This window comes from Seriola dumerili, unplaced genomic scaffold (assembly GCF_002260705.1).
Source record: "Seriola dumerili isolate Sdu_G_001 unplaced genomic scaffold, Sdu_1.0 BDQW01001690.1, whole genome shotgun sequence".
Lineage (NCBI taxonomy): Eukaryota > Metazoa > Chordata > Actinopteri > Carangiformes > Carangidae > Seriola > Seriola dumerili.
The window spans coordinates 454,048-481,377 of NW_019175945.1; the positions used below are offsets into that span (position 1 = coordinate 454,048).

The 27,330-nt window shown below is 41.3% G+C and overlaps 1 protein-coding gene across 1 annotated transcript in view; it reads left to right on the plus strand.

The window, feature by feature from the left end:
* Nucleotides 1–2,817: 2,817 nt before the first annotated feature.
* The window catches only part of spire2 (spire type actin nucleation factor 2), a 35,182-nt gene continuing 10,669 nt past the window's right edge, over nucleotides 2,818–27,330 (plus strand). The window contains exons 1-8 of the mRNA XM_022768555.1: nucleotides 2,818–3,115; nucleotides 15,903–15,955; nucleotides 17,233–17,631; nucleotides 20,020–20,100; nucleotides 20,214–20,378; nucleotides 21,917–22,003; nucleotides 23,618–23,735; nucleotides 26,157–26,323. Coding sequence (XP_022624276.1) covers nucleotides 2,818–3,115; nucleotides 15,903–15,955; nucleotides 17,233–17,631; nucleotides 20,020–20,100; nucleotides 20,214–20,378; nucleotides 21,917–22,003; nucleotides 23,618–23,735; nucleotides 26,157–26,323 — 1,368 coding nt within the window. The remainder of the gene's footprint in view (nucleotides 3,116–15,902; nucleotides 15,956–17,232; nucleotides 17,632–20,019; nucleotides 20,101–20,213; nucleotides 20,379–21,916; nucleotides 22,004–23,617; nucleotides 23,736–26,156; nucleotides 26,324–27,330) is intronic.

Here is a 27,330-nt window from a genome sequence, read left to right on the forward strand (position 1 = left end):
TCTGCACACTCCTAAAGGATAGGTTCACATTTAAAAAAAAATCTATCTTAATATAATACTCAAATGCTCATACCTACTTTGACATTGTCATCAGTTGCTGTGATTGTCCCTCCTTCACATACACACTTGACTGTGAAGTGATCACTCTTCATAACACTGCATTCTGAGGCTCAGCCCAAGCTATGATGCTCCAGCAGTCAGAGTTAGCATAATTAAATAGGCATCTTCCAAAAATAGCCTTTCTAGTAAGAAATTCCCTCTTTGTGTTATTCTCCCTCCACTGCTCCTCAACAAGGAAACACTGTTTGGATGCACAAAACAAATCTCATCACTGTCTCATCACCCTAACCCAGAACCCTAACCCTTTAAAGATCAGAACTTTTTAAACATGTAAAACAAACAAAGTCATTCACATGCTCGGGAAGCATGGACTTCTGAACAGTTTCTTCCTCTTCTCATGAAGATGTAGAGGTGGAAGAGGTGTACCTGCTGATACTGAGACTGAGCATTACATAACTGTGGGTTTGATATGAAAAACAAGGAGCTTTAAAAGAGGGCGGGAGATTTGACAGAGTGCTAGTTAGTTTCCATTTGTAAAAATTCAGTGTAGGTTCAGTGATCTGACTGAAGCTCTAGGAGCTGCAGCTGGAATGGAACTGCAGACAAAGGATGCTGTGCAACCTGACAACACAAGAAGCACAGAGTAAAACAGGAACTAGATCATCTTTTCTTCAAAATAAAAGCTAGCTTTGAAGGATTGTTACATGATGTTCTTTTTCTTTTTTTGGTGTAAGCATTTTATTCTGTTAGAGCTCATGCTGGTGCCACCATAACAGGGCTATTATGCAAATTTAATGCATGTACGGAAAAGGAGTCTGTTGAAATGGACTACTGGCTTATCTAATTAGCTGATGGGCAGACAAGATGATGCCTCCCATGGGATTATTAACACTGTTGCACTACCACTAACTGTACGACTGACTGTAGAAAACTGATGTGACACCAACGTTGAAGTTTTGAAGATTGGCTTTGGGTTTATAACCCATCACCATCTTGGAAGTTAGGGTTGAGGAAAATTCAAATCTGGTTAAAGGGGAGGAGGCCAAGGGGAAGCTAGGGTGAAATCAGCAAATGGCCAGTTCTTTGGAGGCAGAGGCTGTGGAGGTTCCTGCTTGGTTAGTCTTTTTAGTACAATAGCAGTGTCTTCAGTTCTGTTCATTTATTTTGTGTTATGTTGCATTTTTCACACTAGCCACAAAAAATCATTACATTCAATTCATACTTCCCTAGTGAACTGACACCCCTAACAGACAAATATGTCCATCCTGTGAAGATTAATATGTCTATGACCTTTCTGTGATGACATGTCAAATTCACATTTTGTGACAATAACATTTGCAATAAATCACATACTTTATTTTATTACCAACCATTTCCCAAATCATACCATAAGCCTCCAGGAACTGGTTGCAGTTCATTTTTGGAACACAGTGAAAATCAAATCAAATCAGAGACTTAAAACAGTTTTTAGATAAATAAGTTTGTCCACAATTTGTCAGCTCACAAAGCAGTTTCTTATTGAGCTGACTTTTAAAGCTTTCTTTTGTGGTTGCATTCAAGGACACTCCAACATCATTTATAACATTTATAAGCATCGTCTGCAGGAAATCTAAAAACATTTGCTATACTTTGAAAAATGGTCAGCAGTAATGTAAAATGAATGTGATTTGATGTTAATAAGCTAAAACGTGCGATACCTTAATGCTATGTTTATTTTATATTTGGTAGCTTAAAACAGTCCAATGCCAGTGTTGTCATAATTCAGTATATATTTAGCCTATATATAGGCTAAAGAGCAAAGATCAAGTCAAAAATGTATTTGGAAACATGATCTGAAACGTAATGATCTAAAATTGCTTTACAGGTATTTAACTACACAAACCAAAAATATGAGTTGGTTGTATGTATTGTTTTGGAGGTCAGGTTGTTAATTATATCAGGTGTTTGACCTGTATTTAAAGGGTGGTGGTTCAGGCTTTATTTTGAAATAGATGCCCGGAAGTTTCAATAGACAGTAGTAAAACAAGCTGTTAGAAGGCGCAAAGTGGTACACCTGCTGTCAAATACTCACCTCCCACTCTGTGAAACTAGAATATGTCAATTGGGTAGTTATAACTGATTCATGAAGGTGACAATTTCCAACTATATCCTATCCGCTGAAAGCGGGCTAACGGGCGGGTAATGGGACCGTCAGACCAGGAGAACAGTTTTTGCTCCACTGGCCGTTGGTTGACGTTTTCCCGCAGATCCTGTCTCTCTCTTGCTGACATGGCAACAAGCTGCAAGTCAAGTCAAATGAGCGAATTAATAAAACCATGATCGGAAGTGAAGTGGATTTTCAAAATAAAACCACACAAGGGCAACTGAAACTGTGATGATGCATTTGGCCTTTACGTTAAAGAAGTAAAAAATATACTAGACCAACAGACTTCTGCTGTTGGGCTCGAGCAGCTGAAAACTCAACGCACTTTCCATAATAAAGAACGTAATTTACTTTGATATTTCAAATTAAATGACAAAAAGTTGCAACATGTGGATTAAGGTTTGTTTTTTTTTTTGTTTTTTTTTAATCGGACCGGAAGTTCTGCGTTTACTGTGGCTAACTTGACACTGTTGTGATAACGAGGTGCAGCTGCGGTAGTTGAGTAGCAGTAGTCGTTAAGGAGCGGACAGAGGACCGGGCAGAACAGGAGGCAAGATAGCATAAATGGCCCTAGTGCCTACGGAGTGAAGAATGGGCTCCACGCCATCACAGCCATGGCTAGATCCACCAACAGAAGCGCCAAGGACGGGGACTCACGGGTAACCGCCCCCACTGACCGCGGAGAGGTGCGGGACTTGGCCGAGCCCCGGGAACTGTCTCTGGAGGAGGTGCTGAAGTCCTACGAGCAGCCCATTAACGAAGAGCAGGCATGGGCGGTATGCTACCAGTGCTGCAGCGGGCTGAGGGTGCCCCGCCCGCCGGCCGGGAGAGTCAGCCAGGTGAAGGACCCATCATCCATCCTCCTACACAAGGACGGAACTGTGTCATTACAACAGGAGCCTCAAGACAACGGTAGGATAGCTGACCGTTGTTGTACCCAACTTCCCCCTGCCCTTTGGCTTGGTTTAACAGCTCTAACGCAAAACTCACATACAAAAAAGTAAATTCTAACAATATGTCCATGCTGTGAAAAGTAAGTTATCGCTTACAGTTTGACATAACATTGTATTTGAAGCATTAGGAGCCATTTTTAATTCGGCATAACCTAATAATCCCGACTCAAAACTTTCTTCTAGCAAAATTTCGACTTTTTGAACTGTTCCCCCTGATTTCCACTGTCCTCCTCCAGTAAACTACTCCATGCTAGGCGGGACAGAACACTGCGAAACAGTTTTAGTGTTATGAATTTTACTAAATTGCATCAAGTTTTCTCTTACCATATCAGCGCGGAATTTAAGAATGTGAACTTGTGTTTCGTGAAAGACCTTGAATCATGTTTACCATGCAGTAGCCTTTAATGAAAAACATTGCCACTTTAATTTGTTTGAATTTCACACGGAGTTTGGTGCACTGGAACATCCTGTTCATAGGAGGGAACCAGAAGCATCGATGCTATCCTGTCCCGTCTCAAACGGCATTATATTCCTACCTAATCGACCTTCATTTATATTATTTGACAACCTTGAGCTGCCCTCACACAAACACTGTCTTTTGATCCGGACATCTATGTCGATATTTCGTTGCACTCCCGATGCCAACAAGGATGACTTGTATTATGCCGGTAAATGGTTAATTATTCATAAAGCATAGCTTCACCCTAGCATCCCCTCTTGCAAAGACTGTTTTGGAGACATCAAAGGGTGGCTGGAAGCCCAAAGGATTTTATGCAGTCTTCTAGTTGTTTCTCCCCCCGAATTTAGCCTAATGCATAATATCCTACTGTATGTGAAGTACTGTTTATGCCAGTATTGAAGGCCTGGCCCACAAAACCTGTTCCAGGAGTCTGACAAGCAGAGGCAACTTAACTTGGAAATGGTTTTAATTAGGCCTTGTATTACATATAGCTGTTTTGAGACCCTTTAGAGATACGTAAAAAATTAAGCATAAATCAAACACACCTTATAGCACTTGTTAAATGAAGCCTCCACTTTTTCACCTCTAATTGCAAAAGTCTAGGGCAATAACACTAAAGCAGCATACAGCCAGAGTATTTGAATTACCGTGTGCTTAGTCCCTGCCAAGAGGCGAGAGAGGCACAAATGATATTAAAAACAAATGTGGAGAGGAGCAGGAATGTGAGTGATCAAATCTCTGTAGTCCCGGCTCCTGTTGACTGACTAACAAGTTGCCACAACCACACGAACAAACACCTCTGTGCTGTTGTTCTTCCTAGTTACAGCTGTGTAGCACCTGTTAAGGAATCTTACCAGGAAAAGTTCAGTTTATCTCCAGGCAACACTCGATGTTGCTTGGCAACAGACTGACATCAATCTTAAAACAGTTAATAGTTTGCTATATCATAAAATTCATGCTTTGTTAAAGCAAAGGTAGAGGGACCCAGTTCCCCCTCGCGGATCATAGGAGGGACACTGGAACTTAAGATCCGGTGAACTATGCTGTTAACAGCTGCAGTCACTTAACTGTGATCATTCATTCTCAGCTCTCACTGTGAGGATATGTTCACTTCTCATTAACACAGTTGTTTATCCTTGCAGTCTGTATTGGTTTCTGTTCCTCTGATCCATAAGTAAACACAATCCATGTCAAAGCAGTGGTGCAAATCCCTTAACCAGCTTGAAGTGAGTCTATTACAGTCAGTCTGTCTACGTTATTAATGCAGCTCGTTAGCTACAAGGCCATTTTCTTTTATTAAGTGCCCAAATTCATCCCAAAACAACAGGCCAGTTTTAGACAGTTGGGCTGTAGAAGAATACTGATACTCAACAAAATCTTCTTTTTTGATGCTGACTATTTTTTATTTCCTTTTTTTTCACATCCTTACAACTCACACTGCCACACTGGACCTAAGCCTGGACCTACTTTCAAACCACTTTCAAATGGCAGAGCAATATATTCATATTTTATATTAATTTTTTTTGTTGTAGTTTGTTTTTGACATAATCTCCTTAAAGTTGATCTGTTCCAGTATCCAGAACGTCCTTTGGGGTCACCCCATTGTTTCTGTGTCCAAAGCTGCTGTAATGTTGCTAATATTTTTCCTGGTTATCAGTGTTTAGTCATTAATTCATTAATTCATTAATTTTCTATTTTAAAATACTTTTTAAACAACAACAGTGTTCACTGCACTTTTTTTTTTTTTTTTTTTACATTTGTTTCGACAAAATAATACTAATGTTTTCATTACAAATAATAATATATAGGCCTAATACATGAATTTCATAATATCTCAGTATTTGGTTTGTCCATCTTTTGCTCACAGCGGGCACTGGAGCTGTGTGGACAGTTAGTGACAGTCAGGACTCCTTGGTCTTCTTTTGTCTTTAAGTAGTTCCTGCAAAGCTTTGAGGTGTGTGGCTCATTATCCTGCTGCAGTGTGAATCCTTCTCCACAAAGATGAGGGTGGAGCATGTCTCTGAAGAGTGGAGATGTTCTTCTCCTTGGTCAGGGTGGAGTCAGTCCAGGCGTGAAAATTCCACCACCATGTTGGTATTAGTCTGTCCTTGTCGTCTCCTTACATCCACCCTCTGTTACTGCCATACATCTCACACTTGGATTCATCAGTAAACAGGACTTCTTCCAGTCCTCCACTGTGAATGCTGGTGTTTGTTGGCCTTGTTTCCCCTCCTGAGAAGTGGTTTAGGAACTGCTCCTCCTCCTCTGAGTCACAGGACCACCTTCTTCAGACAGGACTTGTGCCGACTTTCTCTCCTCCTTTATTTAGAAAACTCTGTATCTGTGATGAAGGTACTTTTCTATCTATGAGGGGACTAAGCTCCAGTTGTTGTCAGTTGCTCTGTGGTCAGTTGCTGTTTGGTCTGTTGGTGTTTGGTCAGTTGGTGTTTGGTCAGTTGCTGTGTGGTCAGTGATGGTGTGGTCAGTTGGTTTTTGGTCTGTTGCTGTGTGGTCAGTTGCTGTGTGGTCAGTTACCGTGCGGTCAGTGATGGTGTAGTCAGTTGCTGTGTGGTCAGTTGCTGTGTGGTCAGTTGCCGTGTGGTCAGTGATGGTGTGGTCAGTTGCCGTGCGGTCAGTGATGATGTGGTCAGTGATGATGTGGTCAGTTATTGTGTGGTCAGCGATGGTGTGGTCAGTGATGGTGTGGTCAGTTGTTGTGTGGTCAGTGATGGTGTAGTCAGTTGTTGTGTGGTCAGTGATGGTGTGGTCAGTTGCTGTGTGGTCAGTTACCGTGCGGTCAGTGATGGTGTGGTCAGTGATGGTGTGGTCAGTTGCTGTGTGGTCAGTTACCGTGCGGTCAGTGATGGTGTGGTCAGTTGCTGTGTGGTCAGTGATGGTGTGGTCAGTTGCCGTGTGGTCAGTTGTTGTGTGGTCAGTTGTTGTGTGGTCAGTGATGGTGTGGTCAGTTGTTGTGTGGTCAGTTGCTGTGTGGTCAGTTGTTGTGTGGTCAGTGATGGTGTGGTCAGTTGTTGTGTGGTCAGTTGTTGTGTGGTCAGTGATGGTGTGGTCAGTTGCTGTGTGGTCAGTGATGGTGTGGTCAGTTGTTGTGTGGTCAGTGATGGTGTGGTCAGTTGTTGTGTGGTCAGTTGCTGTGTGGTCAGTGATGGTGTGGTCAGTTGTTGTGTGGTCAGTTGCTGTGTGGTCAGTGATGGTGTGGTCAGTTGTTGTGTGGTCAGTTGCTGTGTGGTCAGTGATGGTGTGGTCAGTTGTTGTGTGGTCAGTTGCTGTGTGGTCAGTGATGGTGTGGTCAGTTGTTGTGTGGTCAGTTGTTGTGTGGTCAGTGATGGTGTTGGATGCAGCTGATCCAGTTCCTGTGAAGTGTTTTAGAGTTCGATGCCCTGCCCTCTTAGAGACCTTTGGTCCTGACATGATTTAACACTGAGAAAGCTCCTCTCTGCTCAGAAGAACTATTTGACTTCTGACACTTTCACTTATTTTTCCCACCATCACAATGCTACTTAGTGAGCAGTGATCTGCCGAGAACCCGAGGCCCAGTCTTATAATATAACAGGTGAACACTGGCTGAGCTACATGAACGAGCCTCTGATGAGTAAATCAAACCCACCTGAGTGTCACCTGAACCCAAGCATCAATGGAAGAGAGACAGCTCAAGGAAATCTGACCTTTACAAAGACATTGAGTTGGTCAATGTCCCAAATTTACTTAAATCTGAATTATGAGCCAGAAATAGAATCTTAAACATTTCTTCATTTTACAGAACTTTCTGATTATTTCCAGGTTTAGATTTTCAACGTGGTCTCAGACTTTAGGACCCTACTGTACATACAGAAACACAACTCAGAAACACTCAGGGGACGTTCTTATGGTTAAGAAGCATACCATACTGCGATTGCACCAGCCCTGGATTGATTCTTTGCTGCATGTTATTCTCTTACTCTCATCCCTCATTTCCTGTCACTTCTCTGCCGGTCTTCTCCAAATACAGACATAGAATACCCTGAAAATAACAACCCACATGACACAACACCCAACCCACCACATGCACAGTTATAAAGATTTTTAAAGAACTAATTAATTTCTGCCAGAATAACAATGGAAAAGCAATGTCCATGCATGCCAAGATGTTGCATCAGCAGTGTTCATCTCCTCTTAGATATTCGCATAATGGCTGTAGGGGCTAAAATTGTCCATTAATTGTCCTGATCTGGTGATGTCCAATGAATGTGCTCAGTACAAATAAACAGTTGACTCAGTCGGGCACTTAAATCAACATAACGTCAGTGAAGAAACCATAAATCTTTACAAATTCACAACAAGTGTCCGAGTGTGCAGTGCAGCATCATCAAGCCACCAAGTCTGCTGGGTGTCCACATAGTTCAAAGGACTTCTCAGAATGGAAGAGCACTGTCTCTGTGAGGATCTGACAATGAACTGACCGGTTATATTAGGTAGTGGTTTCCATACTATTTTTGACTCTTGTCAATGTGACTTTGGTTTTCAGTCTCATCACCAGGTCCACTTAGTTAGTGTTCTGGCGCTCTCAGTCATATCAGACAGATGAGAAAGGAGACCGCGCTCTTACATTCATTTCCTGGATCTGTGTCATGTGGGTTTCTCCCCCTCCCTCACCTTTAGGAGACCAGCAGCAGGTCTGAGTCTGTTCACTCCAATGAGAGAAGTGAGCTTGATCACACATTATGATTCTTTGGCCCATAGTCACCAAAATAAATGTTGAATCAATTTCTCACAAGCCAAAGCTCTTCAGAACATTGTGATATTAAAATGTCATTTTTCAGACAGATCAGGAGAAAATTACTTTTATTGGAGACATGTCTCTGTCTCAGTAACAAACTCAGGAGCACAGATCTCCACTCTGTTGGTTCTGATCTGGTTTCACTGCTGCAGTAGAGCTGCCGACGCTTTCCAACTGCATTTGAAGTTTAGAGGGATCTATACATCACCATGAATTAAAACTTGAATAAAACCTTTGTTTCTTTGCTTGATAATACTATTGCTGTTGTTATTATTATTATTGAACTGTTTTTAGAGGGGAAAAGGAGAGTGTTATTAGACTGATATGAGTGTGTACTGGGTTAATCAGATATTAAGATAGCAGATTTCAAACCTTTATTTATACAGGGAAGGCCATTGAGAGAAGGCTCTCTTTTTTCAAGGACACCATGAAACAAAATATATAATACAAGAGACAATAATCCGTGTTTGTGTGTGTGTGTGTGTGTGTGTGTGTGTGTGTGTGTGTGTGTGTGTGTGTGTGTGTGTGTGTGTGTGTGTGTGTGTGAGAAACAATTTTGAGTGGATGGAAGTGTTACAGTGTAAAATATAAAATCAATAAAAGCCATATAGAAAATCACACTTAACACATAAACACACAAAACATGATATAGGACATAGTCCATAAAAGCAATATGACTTGAACACACACACATTCACACAGCTAACAGAGATTTAAAAACGTGAAGGGATTAACTCATCTCATTTGAATCTTTTTTGCATGTTATTCCACTTGTGTGGAGCGTAAAATTTAAAAGCCAATTTCCCAATAGCCGTGTACATTGATTCTCAAGGACCACAAAGTCTACATAAAAAGGAGCAGCAAAATCTGGTGCAATTTGCTGTATCTATTGTTGTACTGTGTTGTTGTCATGTTTTGACATAAACAAGCAATCAGGAGAAAGGAAGTGGATACCATTTGACACCATTGGAACTGCTTGTAATGTGTCCTCTTTTGTTATAGAGGATCTTTGGTCATATGTAGTTGACTCGCCTGACCTTTCAGCCAATCAGGAGCAGGTAAAACTTTGCAAAAAGGCAGCTGTAGTACATATATCTGATTTCTGTCATCTCTGGAGAAGTGAAGTCAAAATAGGAGGAATATTACTTCTTTACATCCAGGTGGATTTGTTGTCTTACTGTGCACTTATGACTATCATGGTGTAATATTTTATTTGAAATTTAAAGCTCAATTAGTTTTATAAATAAAGATCAATGAATAAAACTACTTGTCTCTAAACTGCGCTAAAATGACAGTCTTACTGAGTGCAGGCAGGTTGACATACTCCCCCATCCTGGGAATGTAAATATACACTACATTGTATCATTAGTATGCACAGCATACAGCCTGTACAGCCTGAGATGAATTTCTGTCTTCTGGAAATCTAAACCTCATCAAGTTGTCCAAGAGTCTGCGTAGGAGGAGGAGGTGAATGTGAATCCACTATACTACACAACATACACCCGGCGTATCAGCCTGTAAGTGACAACAGAAAAAAACACATCATCATCATCATCATCATCATCATCATCATCAGCCTCAGTGAAGTGCTGCAGATTCACCCTGTTTACCACATTAAATTAGTGTGTTGGGTGCAAACGGGTAACGGCAGTGAGCAGCAGCGCGTCCAGAGAAAGCTGGACTCACCAACATCTCTGCTCTCATTTCCTCCTCTTTAGTCTCCTCTGGTATGAAACATGACAGACGGTCCCTGTTGGTAAGCATGAGAGCATGTGAGCATGTGTGAACACAGCAATAACACAAACTGAATCACGTTACTGGAAGAAGCTCGTGTAAGGAAGAAAATGTTATTTTCCCACTATATAAGAGGTTGCAGGAGCCAGCTGTCATTCGGCACACATTGCTTCACACATAACCTGTTCTTATGTGAGTCCAGATCATTTTAATGGCACAGCACCCTCAGCCTCATTAATGGATTGAAGGATAAGTAGGTCTCATGGAAGTCATATTGTTCCTCATAAAAACTGACTGTGCTCTCTGCAGCTGCAATGTCCCATGTTCAGTGTGGTGCTCAGTTTGACTGTGCAGGTCTGAGCTGCTGAAAAACTCCTGATTTGTCATCTAATTAAGTGGATATCTTCCTCCTGCATCAGCCAGGCTGCATCCCAATCTTTGAGCAATAAATGGAGGTGATCAGATATGCAGTGATTCCTCAGTTTGAAATAAAGCTCCTTACAGCTCCCATATGAAGGTCGCTGAAAGACATTGCAGGGGAAGGCTAAAGGGCGAGGTGAGTCACTGAGTGTATTGAAGGCCAGCAGGAAGTCAAAGTCCAGAAACATAATCATCAGGTAAAAAGCTTTACTATCACCTGAATGTCAACTGCTTTTTTCAAGACGAGAGACAAAAAGCAGTTTTTAGCTCGTTGACCGTGCATCGTCGAAACACGAGATTCCCCTCAATTTGATTTAATTTTGATACAGCAGCACTCACCTCCTCAAGAGAGACTTTGCCAAATTTGTACCACACAGAGAGAAGCTTTGATACACGGCAGTCAGTCCACATAACAGGATGTTCAAGTGAGTCAAGTGAGCCTTACAGGATCCAAAGAAGACAGCCTGCTTTTACATCTCTGTTGATCTTGACAGACTGGAGGCAACAACCGGCCTCACAACAGCTCTGAAGATTATCTCCCAACATGTGAAGCGAGCGCTCTAATTCGAGACTTTCAGGGATTTTGTTCATTCCTTCTTAAATCAGAGGGTGTTGTGTAAAATTCCCACTGTAACATACTTCACCGCACCAGCTTGTCTAGTTTGTCTGCATTTGGGTCCTTGCCCCTGAGTTTCTGGCTTCATTGTGACATATATGAATATATATTAGGGATGTGTGCAATTAGTCAACTAAACGATTAAACATCGCTACCCTCACTAGCCAGCACCAGAGATACTAGACAGTTAAACTAATTATTGATATTCTATTAATGTACAATGCCCGGTAACTGCTGTGTCTGAGGTCTCACACGACCGACTGCCACTAACTGGGGCTGCAGCCAGGCAGACAGCCAGGCAGACAGCAATGCCTGCTTCTTGTAAAACATAGGCCAAAGTTCCACTGATTCTGATTTTTATGAAATGTTCTATTGCCGCCAATAAATCGGTCGACCTCTATCGATTGCATTCGTGTACAATTCTGTCGCGTGCAGTGGAATGTAAGGTCTAAAGTTAGACAAGGAAAACTTAACTTCAGTAATGTTTTATCCTTTTTCTTCAAAGTCGAAGTTCATTCTTTGAGTTTCTCTCTAATTACATGTTGACAGGAGTCAGTGTGTTTTAGAAAAATACAGTCAGACTGCTTTTTCTAATGTTTAGGTGTTCAGAGATACTTGCTAATGTATCAGCCACTTCCTGTTTCCTGGATGCATGAACATACAGAAGATCATCTGGAAAGGAAAAATCAAGTTGCTTCAAAGAGTCTGATTCTGAAGTAATCCACGTTTCCATCCATAGCGCTGAGGCTTTAGCTAATTGTTGTAACATTAACACCCAGTTCATTGGACTATTAATGTCTCACAGTGTAATTTTAGGTCCATAGCCCTCTGAGTGTAGAGCAGAGTTTGACGTAGAGGCCTGAATCCAGGCTTCAAACCAATACAAGTCCAAATGAAAGTGTTTCCTGAACTCACCAGGCTGATGAAATGAAACAAAACGAACCCACCAACTGGTCAGGATATCATAAAGAGCTGCAGTGATATTACTGAGACTATTTGTAGGTCAGGCTCAGTGAGACACACTGTCAGCCACCAGGTTAGAGTCAGGATATCCTGTGTGTTATTTCAGTGATTCCCTCTTGGATATTGCTCTCTTGCAATAAATGCACTCATAATGATTTGAAAAGTGTTCAAATGTCAACTTTGACTCAACATGTAGGTAAAGGTGTGCTACATCGTTATTCTGTATTCCTTTGGTGTGCCTGGAGATAAAGGTCATTTCAGCTGATGGTTGTAAATAAGCATGTTCTGTCTGTCATTCATTTATAACCAGGTCTCCTCTTCCTCTTCCCAGCCCAGTTTCCCTCCTCTTATCACTCTGTGGGTTCTTTGAATTAAGTGTCTCAGACCTTATTACAATGGCAACACATGGCAAAGTCCATCTTGGGAGAGTTTGTGTGTGTGTGTGTGTGTGTGTATTTCAGCTGATGGTTGTAAATAAGCATGTTCTGTCTGTCATTCATTTATAACCAGGTCTCCTCTTCCTCTTCCCAGCCCAGTTTCCCTCCTCTTATCACTCTGTGGGTTCTTTGAATTAAGTGTCTCAGACCTTATTACAATGGCAACACATGGCAAAGTCCATCTTGGGAGAGAGTGTGTGTGTGTGTGTGTGTGTGTGTGTGTGTGTGTGTGTGTGTGTGTGTGTGTGTGTGTGTGTGTGTGTGTGTGTGTGTGTGTGTGTGTGTGTGTGTGCGCATGCGTGCGTGTGTAGCATTAAGTGAGTTAGATAATGAACAAAATGTGATCAGACGACATCATATGCCTAGCTAGGTGCTAAGATGCTAAACTAAAACGGTGAACATGATAAATATTATATAGAGGAAAAAAACATGCTCAACCAAAGACAAAAAAAACAAAAACATGAGGCTGGGATTCGTGGAACCAAAGTCAAAGTGTAACACTGCATTCATACAGAAACCTCCGTTACAGCGAACACTATTAGCAGGAAAGAAAGAAAGGGACGCTAACAACTTTCAATTCGCTGAATCCACTGGATTTGAGTTAAATCAGTGAATTTATTTAAATGTTAACACATTGTTGCTTTGCAGCCATTTTACAAGTTTGTTGATGCTTCTGTCGTTCTTCTCACTAAGTGAGGGCTCTCCTCTCACCAATGCAGTGTCAGCCTCATGGAGCTGCAGCACGGCTGAAAACTCCTCCTGTTCTCACTAACTAGCCACCCAGAATGTTAGCAATTAGCATGTTAGCATAAAAATTTCGGAGAAAAACAGCCCTGAAAATGAAAATGGTTTGATTTTCATCGTGAAACTTTCTGTTAGAAAATCACTGCAGCTTAGTGGATAAAAACAAATGTCTCCATAACCATGTGACTGACTAGTTCCTTGTGTTCAAGACAGAAGCTTGAGGCAGTTGGAAGTCTTTTCCTGTCCTCTTCTGTGTTTACTGACCCGTCACTGTGGGAAACTGAAGGAAGTATCGTTGGTTACACTACGTGACCCTGGCCGTGCATTATGTGAACCTGTCTGACAGGTTTGGAGGGGTTCATGTTATCCCTTCACTCCTGTGGGAAGGGCAGTATAATAGAGTTTCTTCACCCTCCCTCAGTGTCAGTTGCCACCCTTTGTTGTGGATGGAAGCAGCGTCTGTGTTCACACAGGGAACAGAGTGATGCTGTGTTTGTCTGACGGTCATGTCCCGCTCTCAGCACTTTGTTGTTGACAGGAGAGGTCCCCCCCCCCCCCCCAACCCCAACCCCATCACCGCATCCAGACCCCTGCTCGCTGTTTCTTTTATTTTTCTGCTGATCTCTCTCATCTCTCTTTTTACTGATTACTCCATTCTCTCTCTTCCCTGGTGTTTACACCGTCTCTCTCCGTCTGTCTTTGTCTCCGTCTCCTGCCCCTCTTGTCTGTCCGTTCTCCTGTTTCTCCGCAGTGAGAGCTGCTGATCGAGGAGTTTCAGTCCTCTTGGGTGTCATTACTGACATCTGAGCTGAGAGAGAGAGCTTTTTTCTGTCACACACACACACACGTACACACACACACACATGCACACACAGACAAACATATACTGCATTCCCTAACCCCTTACCCTAACCTAAACCTGATTCTAACCTTGACGCAGTAACACATTAGATGTGATGAGTAGAAGATCGTTGAAAGACTGAGACTGACGTGTTCAGACCTGGTATTAACACCTGTCTGGTGATCTGATCTCAAGTGTGACTGAAAATATTTAATATTTCAAATGGCTAAAACCTCATGTCACTCTGTCTCTCTCTCTCTCTCTCTGTCTGTCTCTGTCTCTGTCTCTGTCTCGTTTTAATGCCAGGTCTGAATAGGGCTTTAGTTATGCCAATGCCTTGATGGGATTTCTTCAAATTTGGCACAAATGTTCACTTGGACTCAAGTATAAGGTGATTCGATTTTGGCGGTCAAAGGTCAAGGTCACGGTGACCTCACAAAACACGATTTTGACATCCTGAACGTGGTGTCTCTCGAAATTTGTTAAGATTTGGCACAAACATTCACTTGGACTCAAAGATGAGCTGATTAGATTTTGGTGGTCAAAGGTTAAAGGTCATGGTCACAGTGACCTCACAAAACATGTTTTTTGACCATAACTCACAAATTCATTAATTTTAAGGTAAACACAAGAAACTTGTGCTACAGAACACAGTTTAATTCAAATGTCTATAAGGATAAAATGAAGTGGTGACACACAAGATCAAAGGTCAGCTTCATCATAATGTTCTGCAAAAACACCTCTGGTCATTATTCAACACTGTAACTCAGGAAGGAGAGACTGAGGCCATATTTCCTGCACCCTGGCTGGTTGGTGGAGGAAACAACCAGGAGGTGGAGATTCTAGTTTTTATTGTTGCTGTAAAGTTCACAGTCATCACTGTTAGTGGCACAAATATTGTGCTTCCTCAAACAACTTGATGATTAATCACCTGGTTGGAAGCATTTTTGATTTTTGTTTAAAGCTGCCTCACTGTTCTAAATTATATCTACAGTATGTGTAACGAACTCCAGTCACAGACAAATCAAACTGTATGAAGTTTAAATCTATTTTCTTAACAGTCCCACAGAGAGTGCTGAGAGCTTTATGTTCCATCGGAGGAGCAGTAACCTTAGTTAGCACCTGTTTCATCTCTCTGCTGTTGGGATCTGCCAAAATGAACACATTCATATGAAACATATTTACAGAAAAAAAAGAACCAGTTCTTCAAGAAATATTAACAAGGCTATAACTGCCTTTGCAGATTCAGGAGAAGTTAACTTTGACTGACAAAAGATGGATGAGACTAGCTCGATATCAACAACATCTTCTCTACACAAAGATAAATAAACTGTTTAATGGAAAAAAACAAAAACCTGTCACTTTAAAAGCTGGGAAGTTATGAATCATTCAAAACAATTTCAGTTTTGGTCAGTCCCATATTTAATCAAAATTAATAATAACATGAAAAACCCTGTGGCATAACTGGGAAGAGGATATATGACTGCTTGTCATCTTTTTATGTTTGATTTTTATAATGTTTATGTTCAGGCTTTGGCTGCATGTTTTTTTGTTTGTTTGTTTGTTTGTTTGTTTTTTTTATCAAAATGTCCCCCAAAAAAAGTTGATTTCTGTGCTGTCTAGCAGTGGACAAATTTAGTTTCAGAAGAATTGTCATTTAGAAAGTGTCATAGAAATTATTTGGATGGAAAACTAAAAAAATACCCTTTAAGTAAAATTAAAGGTCCTAAATGAGTTTTGTGTCTTTGTCTCTTCAGATGACGCTGACGGGACTCCTCCTCCACCCTCTGCAGAGCGTCAGGCCAGACAGGTACAGAGAAACAAACACTTCACTGTTTGAATGGTGACAGAAAACAAGAATTGACTTCAGGTATCAGCTGTCATCAGACCTTTACTTACCACATAAGGATCCATGCCTCCATGCTGGCAGCCAGAGCGTGAGGCATATTGTTTTCAGGTTGTCCGTCTGTCCCGTTCTCGTGGACACGATATCTCAGCATCGCCTCGATGGAACTTCTTCAATTTGGTTCAAACACTCACAGTGGCTGTGTCTGAAATCACTCACTACTCCCTACAGAGTCCACTATATAGTGAGTTCGCCATTTTGTAGAGCTGTCTGGATGTTTAGTGAGTATTATTATACCCTATATAGTGGACTCATAGTATCCCTGAAGGCATTGTGAAAAGTAGTGTACAACCGATGGTCACTAACCAAGCAATAAAGACCATCATGCATTGCACTCACGCTGAAAGAAAGAACAACAGAGTGTCCCAAAGTGTTTTTCCATTTTACAGACGAGGTCACTATATAGTCCTCTACGTAGAACTCCCTGGAGCGTGAGGAGGGAGGAGTGAATGAGTGAGCGATTTCAGACACAACCTTGGACTCAAGGATGAACTAATTTGATTTTGGGGGTCAAAGGTCATGAGTGTGGTGACCACACAAACACAGTTTTGGCCTTGTGAATGCGATATCTCCAGAACTCCTCAAGGGAATTTCTTCAAATTGAGGATGAACGTGTTAGACTTTGGTGGTCAAAGGTCAAGGTCACAGTGCCCTCAGAAAACACTTTTTAACTATAATTCAAGACTTAACATATAAATTATGACACAATCTGACACAAATGGATCATATTTTATATGACTCTGGATAAACAGGGATGTAACCATGAGGAGGTGATTCTAGTTTTTCTAGGTGACAGTTTTGGAACAATATGCTTGACCTTTTCTAGAGATGTCTCTGCCATCATCTTCCTCCTCTTGGTATATTGTAAATTTCACGTTGTCTTCGTTATCTCTCACTCACTGTTGAGGGTGGGAGGTGATGACCTCTGCCAGCACTCCAAAATTTGCTGTACTGTATGTACACAAAATCCCATTGAAGTTTGGCCACCTTCACTTAAATGTCTTCAACACAGTCACAGGATCAGCTGAGTTGATGAGTCAGATACAACATGAACAGTGTTTTCCATGATCTTAATGTTTTGTCTGAGGGGATTGTTTGTTTTTAGGCTGGATTTGAACTCAGTGTGGGGAATGTTGTTGTTGAAGGACACCTAACTGTCTTGCTGTTCTTCTTCTCCTCCTTATCCATCCCTTCAGCTGGTCCAGTCGCTGGGCGTGGCCATCTACCAAGCTCTGGACTGGGGGCTGGACGACAGCGAGGAGCGGGAGCTCAGTCCACAGCTGGAGCGCCTCATCGAACGCATGGCTGGGGGGGAGCAGAGCGGAGAGGGCGACAGCACTGCCGGCAATGGCGCAACAGATGAGGGGTACAGCGGGCAGGAAGAGGAGGAGGAACTAGAGGAGGAGCAGGAGGGAGTGATAAGGCCGATGTGTACGTTCCACCAGGTGATGGCGATGTGTGCGTCTCGTCTGGCCAACCCAAGCCTGGCTCCAGAGCACTACCAGGCCGTCTGCAGAGCTCTGTTTGTAGAGACTCTAGAGCTGCAGACCTTCCTCATCAAGATCAGAGATGCTAAGGAGGTATGTGAGACTGTCGTGTCAGCGTTAACGCAACCCTTCAAAGAAAGAAAAAAAGAATGCCAGCTGAATTTTGTAGCAAAATTAACTGATAACATTCAGGGAAAGAATACATGAAAATACACACGGGGCCTGGTTTTCACGTATATACTTGACTGCTGCTGCCTCCAGTGGCCTGCACCTCGCTCTCTGAATTTGAAGTCTTTACAATCCATCTACATTGATATTCCTGTTTACATGCTACAGAGCAGAGACTGATAAATGACTGAAGAAAGCACCTCCACAGTTTCCCTCCAGTACTCAAACTCAAATCTTCCTCTCTTGTGCCCCTGCAGAGGTTTACCACTGTTGAACAGAAACACTGTGCAGGAAGCTGCTCTTCTTACATGAGTGTATGCAGATGGCAGTCACTGTCTTTTACCAGACTCAAAAAGACCTCTGGAGACTCATACTGTGACTGAAATGTATGAATGCTCCACAGTTATTCAGTTATATAGTTATCATTTAGGTTAAGAAGGATTTTTCTCATTTATTACAACCTGGGTCTTATTTCTACAGTTTTGGCTGTTGCTTTCATCAGTAGTGATTATTTTGTATTCGCCAAGTTAAAGGTGAATTTTCTTGTAAACAAACAGTTCTGTTTTCATTCAGTGTTTATCACCAAAACTCACTGTGTGTCTGACAAACATGTTGAATTCCCCTCCTTCTGAAACACCCACAAAACTGATTATTGGACTTCTTTAAAGTCCACGTTGTTTAAATCAGTCTTCTTCTTCTCCTCTGCCTTCACTGGTGCATTGCTGCATTGTACACATGAAGCTGTCAGCAGGAATGTGTACTGCATTTGCCTCACACAATAGGTGTGCATTTATGTGCATGTGACATAAACAAAATCAGGATGCTCCATTGCTCTTTAATAGCTTTAATTGCTGAACTCTAGAAAGAAAGAAACATATCAGATCAGACAGGTTATCAACAAACAAACCCCCAGTTTACTTTGATTCATTTGAAAATGAAAATAAAAGTAAATGCAAAATCAGGACACAACTGTGTGACGTAAATATCCAGCACAGTTTGCAGCCCGATCTCTAGACTCAAGTTTGACCTACAGTCCTTTGACCTCCAGTCTCCACAGTTTGTCCGTGCAGTAAAGGGTTATTAACAGTGACACATTTGCTCTCAGTTTTGGTCTGTAGTTCTGTATGAAGTTGTAGCTGATCTGTGTAAACCTGTTGGCATGTTTAGAAACTGATCATCTGACCGCTCGTGGCTGATGCCTATGGGACATGTTTCAGTGATGTCACCACCTCCCAAGATCTCAGCAATTACTTCGGTGATTACAGTGTTCTCACGGACAGTTCTGACAGAACAGATGGCCATAGCTGTGAAAATAAAGCCCAAGTCATAATAAACTATAGTTTTCCTTTTAACACCCACAGGTTAGCCAAACTTAATATGAAGAACCTGGACTCATCATACTTGCTGTAGTTGTATGTGCATGTGGTTTTCCACATGTATTAGGACGCCCTCACTTTTATTTATTTCTTTCACCTCCAAATAGTCTTGTTCAGTGTTGAGCCATTCAGGTTAAGGCCACGATGTACACGACAGATTCTGGGAGACGGGGTGAAGGCATACGACTGAGTATCAGGGCCACATTGAGGAAAAAAAAGAAATCTGAGAATAAAGTCGTAATATTGTGAGAATTACAAATGTAAAATTTCGAGAGAGAAAAAACCCATAATTTTTAGGAATATTACATCAACCAATCAAACAGGTGAAAGGACAGTCAGTGTCAGCCTGAGCTGCTTCTGGCAGCTGCTGTTTGTCTCTCTAACTATAGAATAGACTCAGTTTCTTCACAATGTCCTGATGCTGATGCTGATGATGATGATGATGCTGATGATGATGATGATGATGATGATGATGATGATGATGATGATGAAAAGATAAAGTTGTTCATTATTTGTGAAACCTAAAGTAGAACTTCACAGGATGCTTCATGTTCCTCATTTTAAAGCTTCTGATATTTCCCCTCTAAAACATCATGATACCTAAAATTACACTTTTTTCTCATTATATTTTGACTTTTCTCTCAAAATATGAGATTTCTTTTCCTCAGTGTGGCTCTAATACTCCGTCATAAAAGAAACACATAGACAAGACATGAACATAAACTTATGCCATCAGAATAATTTGAAATACTGACATAAAAATTGTACACAAAGGGTTTTAACATGAGAATACTGCAGTCTATTGAAAGTTATTGAAAATAACCCTTTGGGTTTTGCACCAGTGTTTGTAGTGTTACTGTTGTCAGTGCATAAGCTTGTTATTGTAAAAAAAAAAAAAAAAAAATAGCAAATGTATTTCTTGCCTGTTGGTGCACAGATGCTGAAGAAGATCACAAAAGATGAAGCTCTGGAAGACAGGTCTACAGCTGAACTAGACGCACTGAAACACAGAGACTGGGTGAGTTGAAACGAGCGAGAGCACAGTGTGACGGGGAGAACAATGCAACAGTGCGTGTGGCTGGAGTAACTAGTGTTGTCACATGCAGATGTGTATTGTTGTTTCCATCGCAGGCGCGTCTGTGGGTGCAGCTGATGAAGGAGCTCAGGCAGGGCGTGAAGCTGAAGAAGGTGCAGGAGCAGCCGTTCAACCCACTGCCCACAGAGTTCAGCCTCACCCCCTTTGAGATGCTGATGCAGGACATACGAGCGCGCAAGTTCCAGCTACGTAAAGTCATGGTGAGAGACGAGCCCCTAGTTTTAAAAAATCAATCTAATCATTAAGACAAGATGAGCCATTTAAATTGATAGATGTAGATGAAGTGATGGAGATAGAGGAAGTGTTTGTGCTGTAAATAAGCAGAGTCAGAGTCAGAGTATAAAGTGTCAGTGAACTTGTTGATGCTGCAAGTCGTTGAAATGTCACTTGCAGAGGAATGAGTCAAACCGTCACATGTCTTGAGGAAGAAAATATCATGAAATCTTTTCCTTCTCTGAAATCTCAGCCCTGATAGAAATGTCATATCATCATCATCGCCTGACTTTGTTGTAATGGGGCATGTGGACAGACAGGAGTGAGACTGTGACTCCAGTTTGTCATTTAAAGACCTTAAAGCCACCGTCATTGCACCATGTACTCTACAGGCTCTGTTACAGTAAGAAGCTGTTGTTTAGCAGGCACACACGTGGCAGAGTCACTCTGAGGCCTGGTCCAGGGGCAGATACATAATTCAGACTCACAACACAAATATTAATGAAGGCTTCTCTGCCGTCTGTTGTTCTGGCAGCTGTTGCAGTTCATTTCCACAGAGGGTGGAGCCACTGTGACTGGGTATTAATATTGTTATGCAGTGCTTCTACATTGAAATCATTTCATACAGTCACATACAACATTTCTAATATTCTGCAAAGAGCATCATTTCATATTATCATGTATTGTATTAGAATGGTACACTATTTTGCAGTTGCTATCATTAGTATGGTTTTATTGCATTTTTTATTTACTCCTCCACACAGGCATCATTTACTTTGGCATGGATGTTTAGCTATACCATCACTAGAGGGCAGCCCAGAGTTTTACACAGTAACAAACATGGCAAAAGTGGAGGAGGTCGTAATAATGTACTTGTTAAGAAAGAGTAAGTTTTGTTTTCAAATAATAAATCATTCTTTCCTGCTTTGGTCATAGAAATTTAAAAATATATATCCACCAATTCTAGATTTACTAGAATTTTTTTTCTTCTTTTTTTTCTCCTTTGGTTATATACTATATATTTGTCTATACATCTGCTTATTCTGGTGAAACTATTTACCTATTTACACTGTTCATGCTTGTTCATATATATATATATATATATATATATAATGTTCCTATACATTTTCAACAAAAAGGGAAAAACAGTAGGAAACAGTGTAGATGGCGACGGTCTGTCAGGCCTTTGAACACGTTACATAACCTCTCCTCAAATAGTTTTGCCATTTTTGAAATTTCTTCATCGTGTCCTTCGGTCGTGTCTCGATTGAACTACTGGCTACACTGCCCCCATGATTTCCAGTTGTACTGCTCCATTTTGTCCATACCTCCACAGTTCCAGAAAATGTTCACAAACACGAACAAAATGAAATGAAGTTAAGACAGAAGGCCCCGTCCGTATCCATACATCCGTCTGTAATGTTGAGCACGACTGAGCCTTTACAGTACATGAAGCCCCTCACTGCAGCTGTGTGTATGATTAACAAAGTGCTACACTTCGTGTTGTGTTTGTTGTCTTACCCAGGTGGATGGAGACATTCCTACCAGAGTGAAGAGAAATGCCCATGAACTGATTTTGGACTTCATCAGATCAAGACCTCCACTTAAACCGGTGAGTGGCTTTAGCTTGAATAGAGGTTCACTACAGCTGAAAACCACCCAGTGTGTATCATAGCAACGCAGTAAAGAATTCTCTATATAATAACTAGGCTTAAAAACTAAGGCATAAATAAGTGGCGTTCTCTATAAATGTAGCTTAATGATGTTAATGTGACAGTTAACTCTTTGTATTGCTAACATTAGATCTCCCTCATACACAGTATTTAGCAATTGCTAATACATGTGTATATATCACTAGCTGGCCAGCTCTGTTAACCCATTTTAAATCTCCCTTAAAAATGCACAATTTTGGAATTGCATTCTCTTGAACTGACTCTAATTGATAATTGATACATTACAATACTGCTACCCTCAATGCATACTAATATTAGCTCCATATACATATAATACTGAAACAAAGACTGTACAGAGACTATATAATCTAAACCTGACCTGATATATATTTGGATATTATTGCCTGATGAGTCACGATAAGAATAACTGGACCATAGAGCTTCTAGCTGGTGTGCACATCAGAACACATGGATCCAAGAGCCATTTAACCATTTATTGGGTGAGGAGTTAGGCAAGGAAGGGATGGATGGATGGATAGATGGATGAACAGATGGATGAACAGATGGATGAACAGATGGATGGACAGATGGATGGATGGAAAGTCAAAGTCAATGAATTGCAGGACATACCATAACAAATACTAAAGGAAGAAATCTTTAAATCACTTTGTCTGGATTCTGTTTATCCTGTTTACAGAAAACATAATTACATACAAGATACAAAGTGATATGCTTCCTCTACTAAATTAAAACAATTTGCCTTACTTACACTTATCTCAAATAAAATATACTAAATGACTCCAACACATGATATGCTTCCTCAAAGGTAGGTACCAAACAGCTTCATCTATTTCTGAATCTGTTAAGATACAAATACACGGTTAAATACAAATTCATTGTATGTAAACATAACTTGAAGGAAAACGAAATAAACGATAGGAACCTTAAACAATGGCTAATTATTTCAAACAACTTATAGGTATGGCAGCATGGTTTCAAACAAAGGGGTCTGTAGAGAACACACCCAGTGATCTCCTCCCTTGTGCTCTAACCCAGCCTCACAGAGCTCACTCTGGAGCTTGAGATTCTTCAAATACATTACATATAATACCTACCCAGAGATTTTGTAAAAACAGTTTGTTTACCTAGAATAACTCTAGCGTTTTATTTTGTCCTGTGATCTGATGTACCTGTACATCTACTTCACAGGTATTTTATCAGAGTTAAACCAGTTTATCAGGGCTTTTATTTTGTATATCTGTCAAACAGCGGTTTTCACCAATGATATCATGGCTTTAACCCTAACCCTCAAACTGAATTACTAGAGTTTTAACTCTCATTATTACTAGAACTACATGTTATTCTGAGTTTCACTGGAGAGTTTTTGAATGGTTGTATTATATACAATGTGTATAAACCTTTTTCATCCATACATGTATGTACATATTTTGTCCTCAATGGCACCAAGGGGAGAACATTTTTTTTGTCATCTCTTTTTTATATCTTTTATATTTCTCAGAAGTATGGACCCTCTCATTATTTCTCCTCATTAGGCTACAGAGCGCAGCCTCCCCCCTCCTCCCCCGCAGCAGCAGTCCCTCCATGACCAGGTCCTGGCTGAGATCAAGCAGGAGAGGAAGCTCAGGCCGGTGGTCCTTCCCAGCTCCAGACGTAAGGGACTATCATTCACCACTGTTTTGTTTACCCCAATAATCCTAAATTAAAGCCCCTCACCAAAGGTCAAATCACAAGTTTATGTAAAATATCATGAATTTGCTCATTTTAATGATGTCCTCAAGAAAATCCATAACAAGAAATTCTTATGTATTACATAGATCTGCATTTATAAATGACAAAGCTTTATTTGTTTTGCACTTGACCTGTGCTCAGAATCAAAAGCAGACCTTGTTTTGTTTCCACCAGACAGACACTGAAGTTCTTATGAGATGGTCGTATATTATATTTGTCAACATTTGTCAACATAAAAAACAGTTGGATGGTGTCTGGTGAGAAGTATTGTGGAGATATTAAAAGATGTAAAAGAAAAGGTCTGGTAGCTGCTCTTGTCATCATACTTTATGTTTGGATTTGTCTGTGTCTCTATGTAAAGTCACTGCATGAGTGTCAGTGTGACCGGACCACACACTCAGTTAAACGATGACTTCAGGGCTGACGCTCTGCCCTGTACACTCTGTACAGTAGCCTGCGAGGGTCAGTTTGTACTGCATACAGGTTTGTAAGCTGTAGTGTGTAACAAGAGTATTTTTTCCATGTGGAGCTACAGCATATGTGGAGGTGGTGTTGCATTTCATAAATATTGACCTGCTATTTACAGATCAAGGTCAGAGTAAGTCAGCGTGGAGGCTGCTGATGAAGGAGCCATATTTTCCAGAGGATGAAATCTGAACTTAACAATCTGCTGTTTAAAACTGCTGTGGTTGATTTATGCAAACAAGGAAGCACATCTCTGAAAATAAATTATAAGCAACATTATCACTGCAACATGTGTAGTAGAGTGACCTAATGGTCAGAGGGACTGGCTCTCAACTAAGAAGCGTCTGATCTGTCCCATGAGTCAGGCACTGGATCCTCAACAGCTGTTTCACAGTCTGGGTGGTTAAAAACAATCAAAAATTACACAGTGAATTAAATTTGTAGTTGAAACCATTGTCGAACAGTTGAATCAATCACAGACTGGTGACATCAGCAAAGTGAGTGTTTCTAAAATCCGAAACCACATATCCAATGAAATCTGTTTCTTATGCCTGGAACACACTGCCTGAGTTGCATGTGTGTGGCAGCTGATGTCGCTGAGCTGTGTTCACACAGTAAATAGAGTTTGCAGGTTACTGAAATGTTGGATTTGTTTTCATTATAAATTAATTTCTTATTTGTTTTTGACAGAGAACATCACTAAAGTCTATATATAGATATATATATACATATTTCTATAATTTTTTTATGTTTGTATCACACTCAGGTTCAGCCTAGACAGACAATTGTAGTGGAAGGAGTCAGTTTTATGTAATGCTGCTGGTGTGATATCGCTATGACATCAACAAGTCTTTTCTCTGTCTATTTCACGCGTGAGATTACGCAAGGCAGATGCGAGGCATGAGACATGCATGTAGTGTGTCCGCTCTAACCCGTTAACATCGCCAAAATGAAACCCAAGACTTACGGCAGCCGCAACGCACACGCCACGCACACGCCACGCACACGCCACGCACACACCACGCACACGCCACGCACACACCACGCACACGCCATGCAGCTAGTGTGTTCCTGGCCTTACTGTCTCTGCCCCTCTCCTTGGCAACTTTTACTGAAGGAGATATGTTTTCTTTTCTTTTCTTTTCTTTTCTTTTCTTTTCTTTGCCTGTACATTATGTCATTGTAATTTTTGCCACTTTGCAGCAGCAGAACAAGCTGAAAACACAACAATGACGTGGTTATGGTGAACATGCTAGCAAACGATTGCTGGTTTACACATTCCAGCATTCTCCTAACATGCCAGTAAACAAGTGCATCAGCGTTTATTTGCAGCTGTTTCTGGCCACCAGTGTACACCGGGTTCATCAGAGCTGTTGGAAACGAGCTTGATGAATGAGGTGAGACTGACGCAAAACTGCAGATTTGTGGAGCATAAAACCAAATCAATGAGCTGAAAGATGCTAAAGAACTGTGTGGAAGTGAGTGAGTGGAACTGCAGAGTGGGCTCACAATTCTCTGTCAGGTTTTTACTATGAACAACCTGTTTCACATTACACAGAATCACCTCCTCCATTGTTCTGTTTGTACTGGACTCGCTTCTGTCCGATTTGTGCTGCAAATCAACACAGAACATTCTGCTCCTGACACGACTCAGTGTCTCACAATAACAATAAATTCAGTGGCAAAGCGACAGTGGAACTGCAGCTCCTCTTGTTGGTTTACAGCAATTACACCCACGTCTAAAAATGGGTGTAGTTCTGAGTCAGTGATGTTAAAATGCTGCACACAGTACATCTTACATGTTGAGTCACTGCCTTCTGATCTCAGTGCATCTTGCGTGTTTCCTCCCTGACAGTGTTTTGGTTTCTCTCCCCTCAGCATTTGGCTCTCTCCCCTGCCTGGCTCAGACCTGTCCCTGTAACGTCAAATCTACTTCGTGCATCGACCTGTCCATGTCAGAGCCCGGGCCCCGGCCGCCGTCCCGCCCTCGCATCCTGCTCAAGGCCCCGACCCTGGCAGAGATGGAGGAGATGAACATATCTGAGGTGAGGCCAGGCAGGAGCTCCAACACTGAAGTCTTGGAGGGGAAAATAAAAGGAATCATTGTTGCTGTCTCTGAGGGCTGGCTGGTGTTCTTCACAGGAGCACATGCACTGATTTCCCAGCATAAGTGGGTTAAAATGCCTCTGTGCAGTTGCAGGATAGCACAGAGGGTAGAAAGTGAAACAATGGTTTGAATGAATCCTCTTCTGTCAACATCTGGGGAAATCTTCTTCTTGTCTTGTTGCTGTTCATTCTGGTTTCTTTTTCACCTCAGTTTCACATTTATAGACTTTTTCTATGTGCTATGAGCCGTATTCAGGTTAGAAAGGGTGGCATGGGTATTGTTCATCTTCTCTTCTTCTCTTCTACTTTGTTCATCCTTTGAATTACATATTATATGGAGATCTGCTGAAACACTGAGTCTCTCACAGGAGTTTAAGCCTCCTCCGTCACCAGCAGGCTCTTTACATCCAGTAGAAGTGTCCATGGCCAGTGGACCACGATGAAACCTGTGTCCAGCAGCACAGAGTCAGAGCTACTGCAGAATGAACCAGTTCAAAGCAGATGAGAGTCTAAGTTGGAGTATAATGAATAATGGAGCTTAGATGTTTCCCTCTGTCAGTTGAACAGGAAAGGGAATCAAGTCGGAAAAATTTTAAATCAGGCTTATTTTCAAGAAATTCTGTTTGTAAGTCTGACTTAAGTTACCATGGGAACTTATCCCTGCAGACGAGCCTGATTCTGGTTGTGTCAGATTCAGGCTGAGCTCCACTGAACACGAGTCACTTTTCTGTATTTGTCAAATTCATCACATTTTAACACGAACTGCATTTGTCTTCTTCAGTGTGTGTATCTGTGTATCTGCACAGTATTCCAGTTAACATGTTTTTAAATCCACTCCAATTTAAATAAAGCCAATGAACTGTTATGACCCATGGCTGTAGCATCACAGTGAGAAATATTTTCACCTCTCCTTAAATTTTACTTTGATAGAAATGAAAGAAATAGA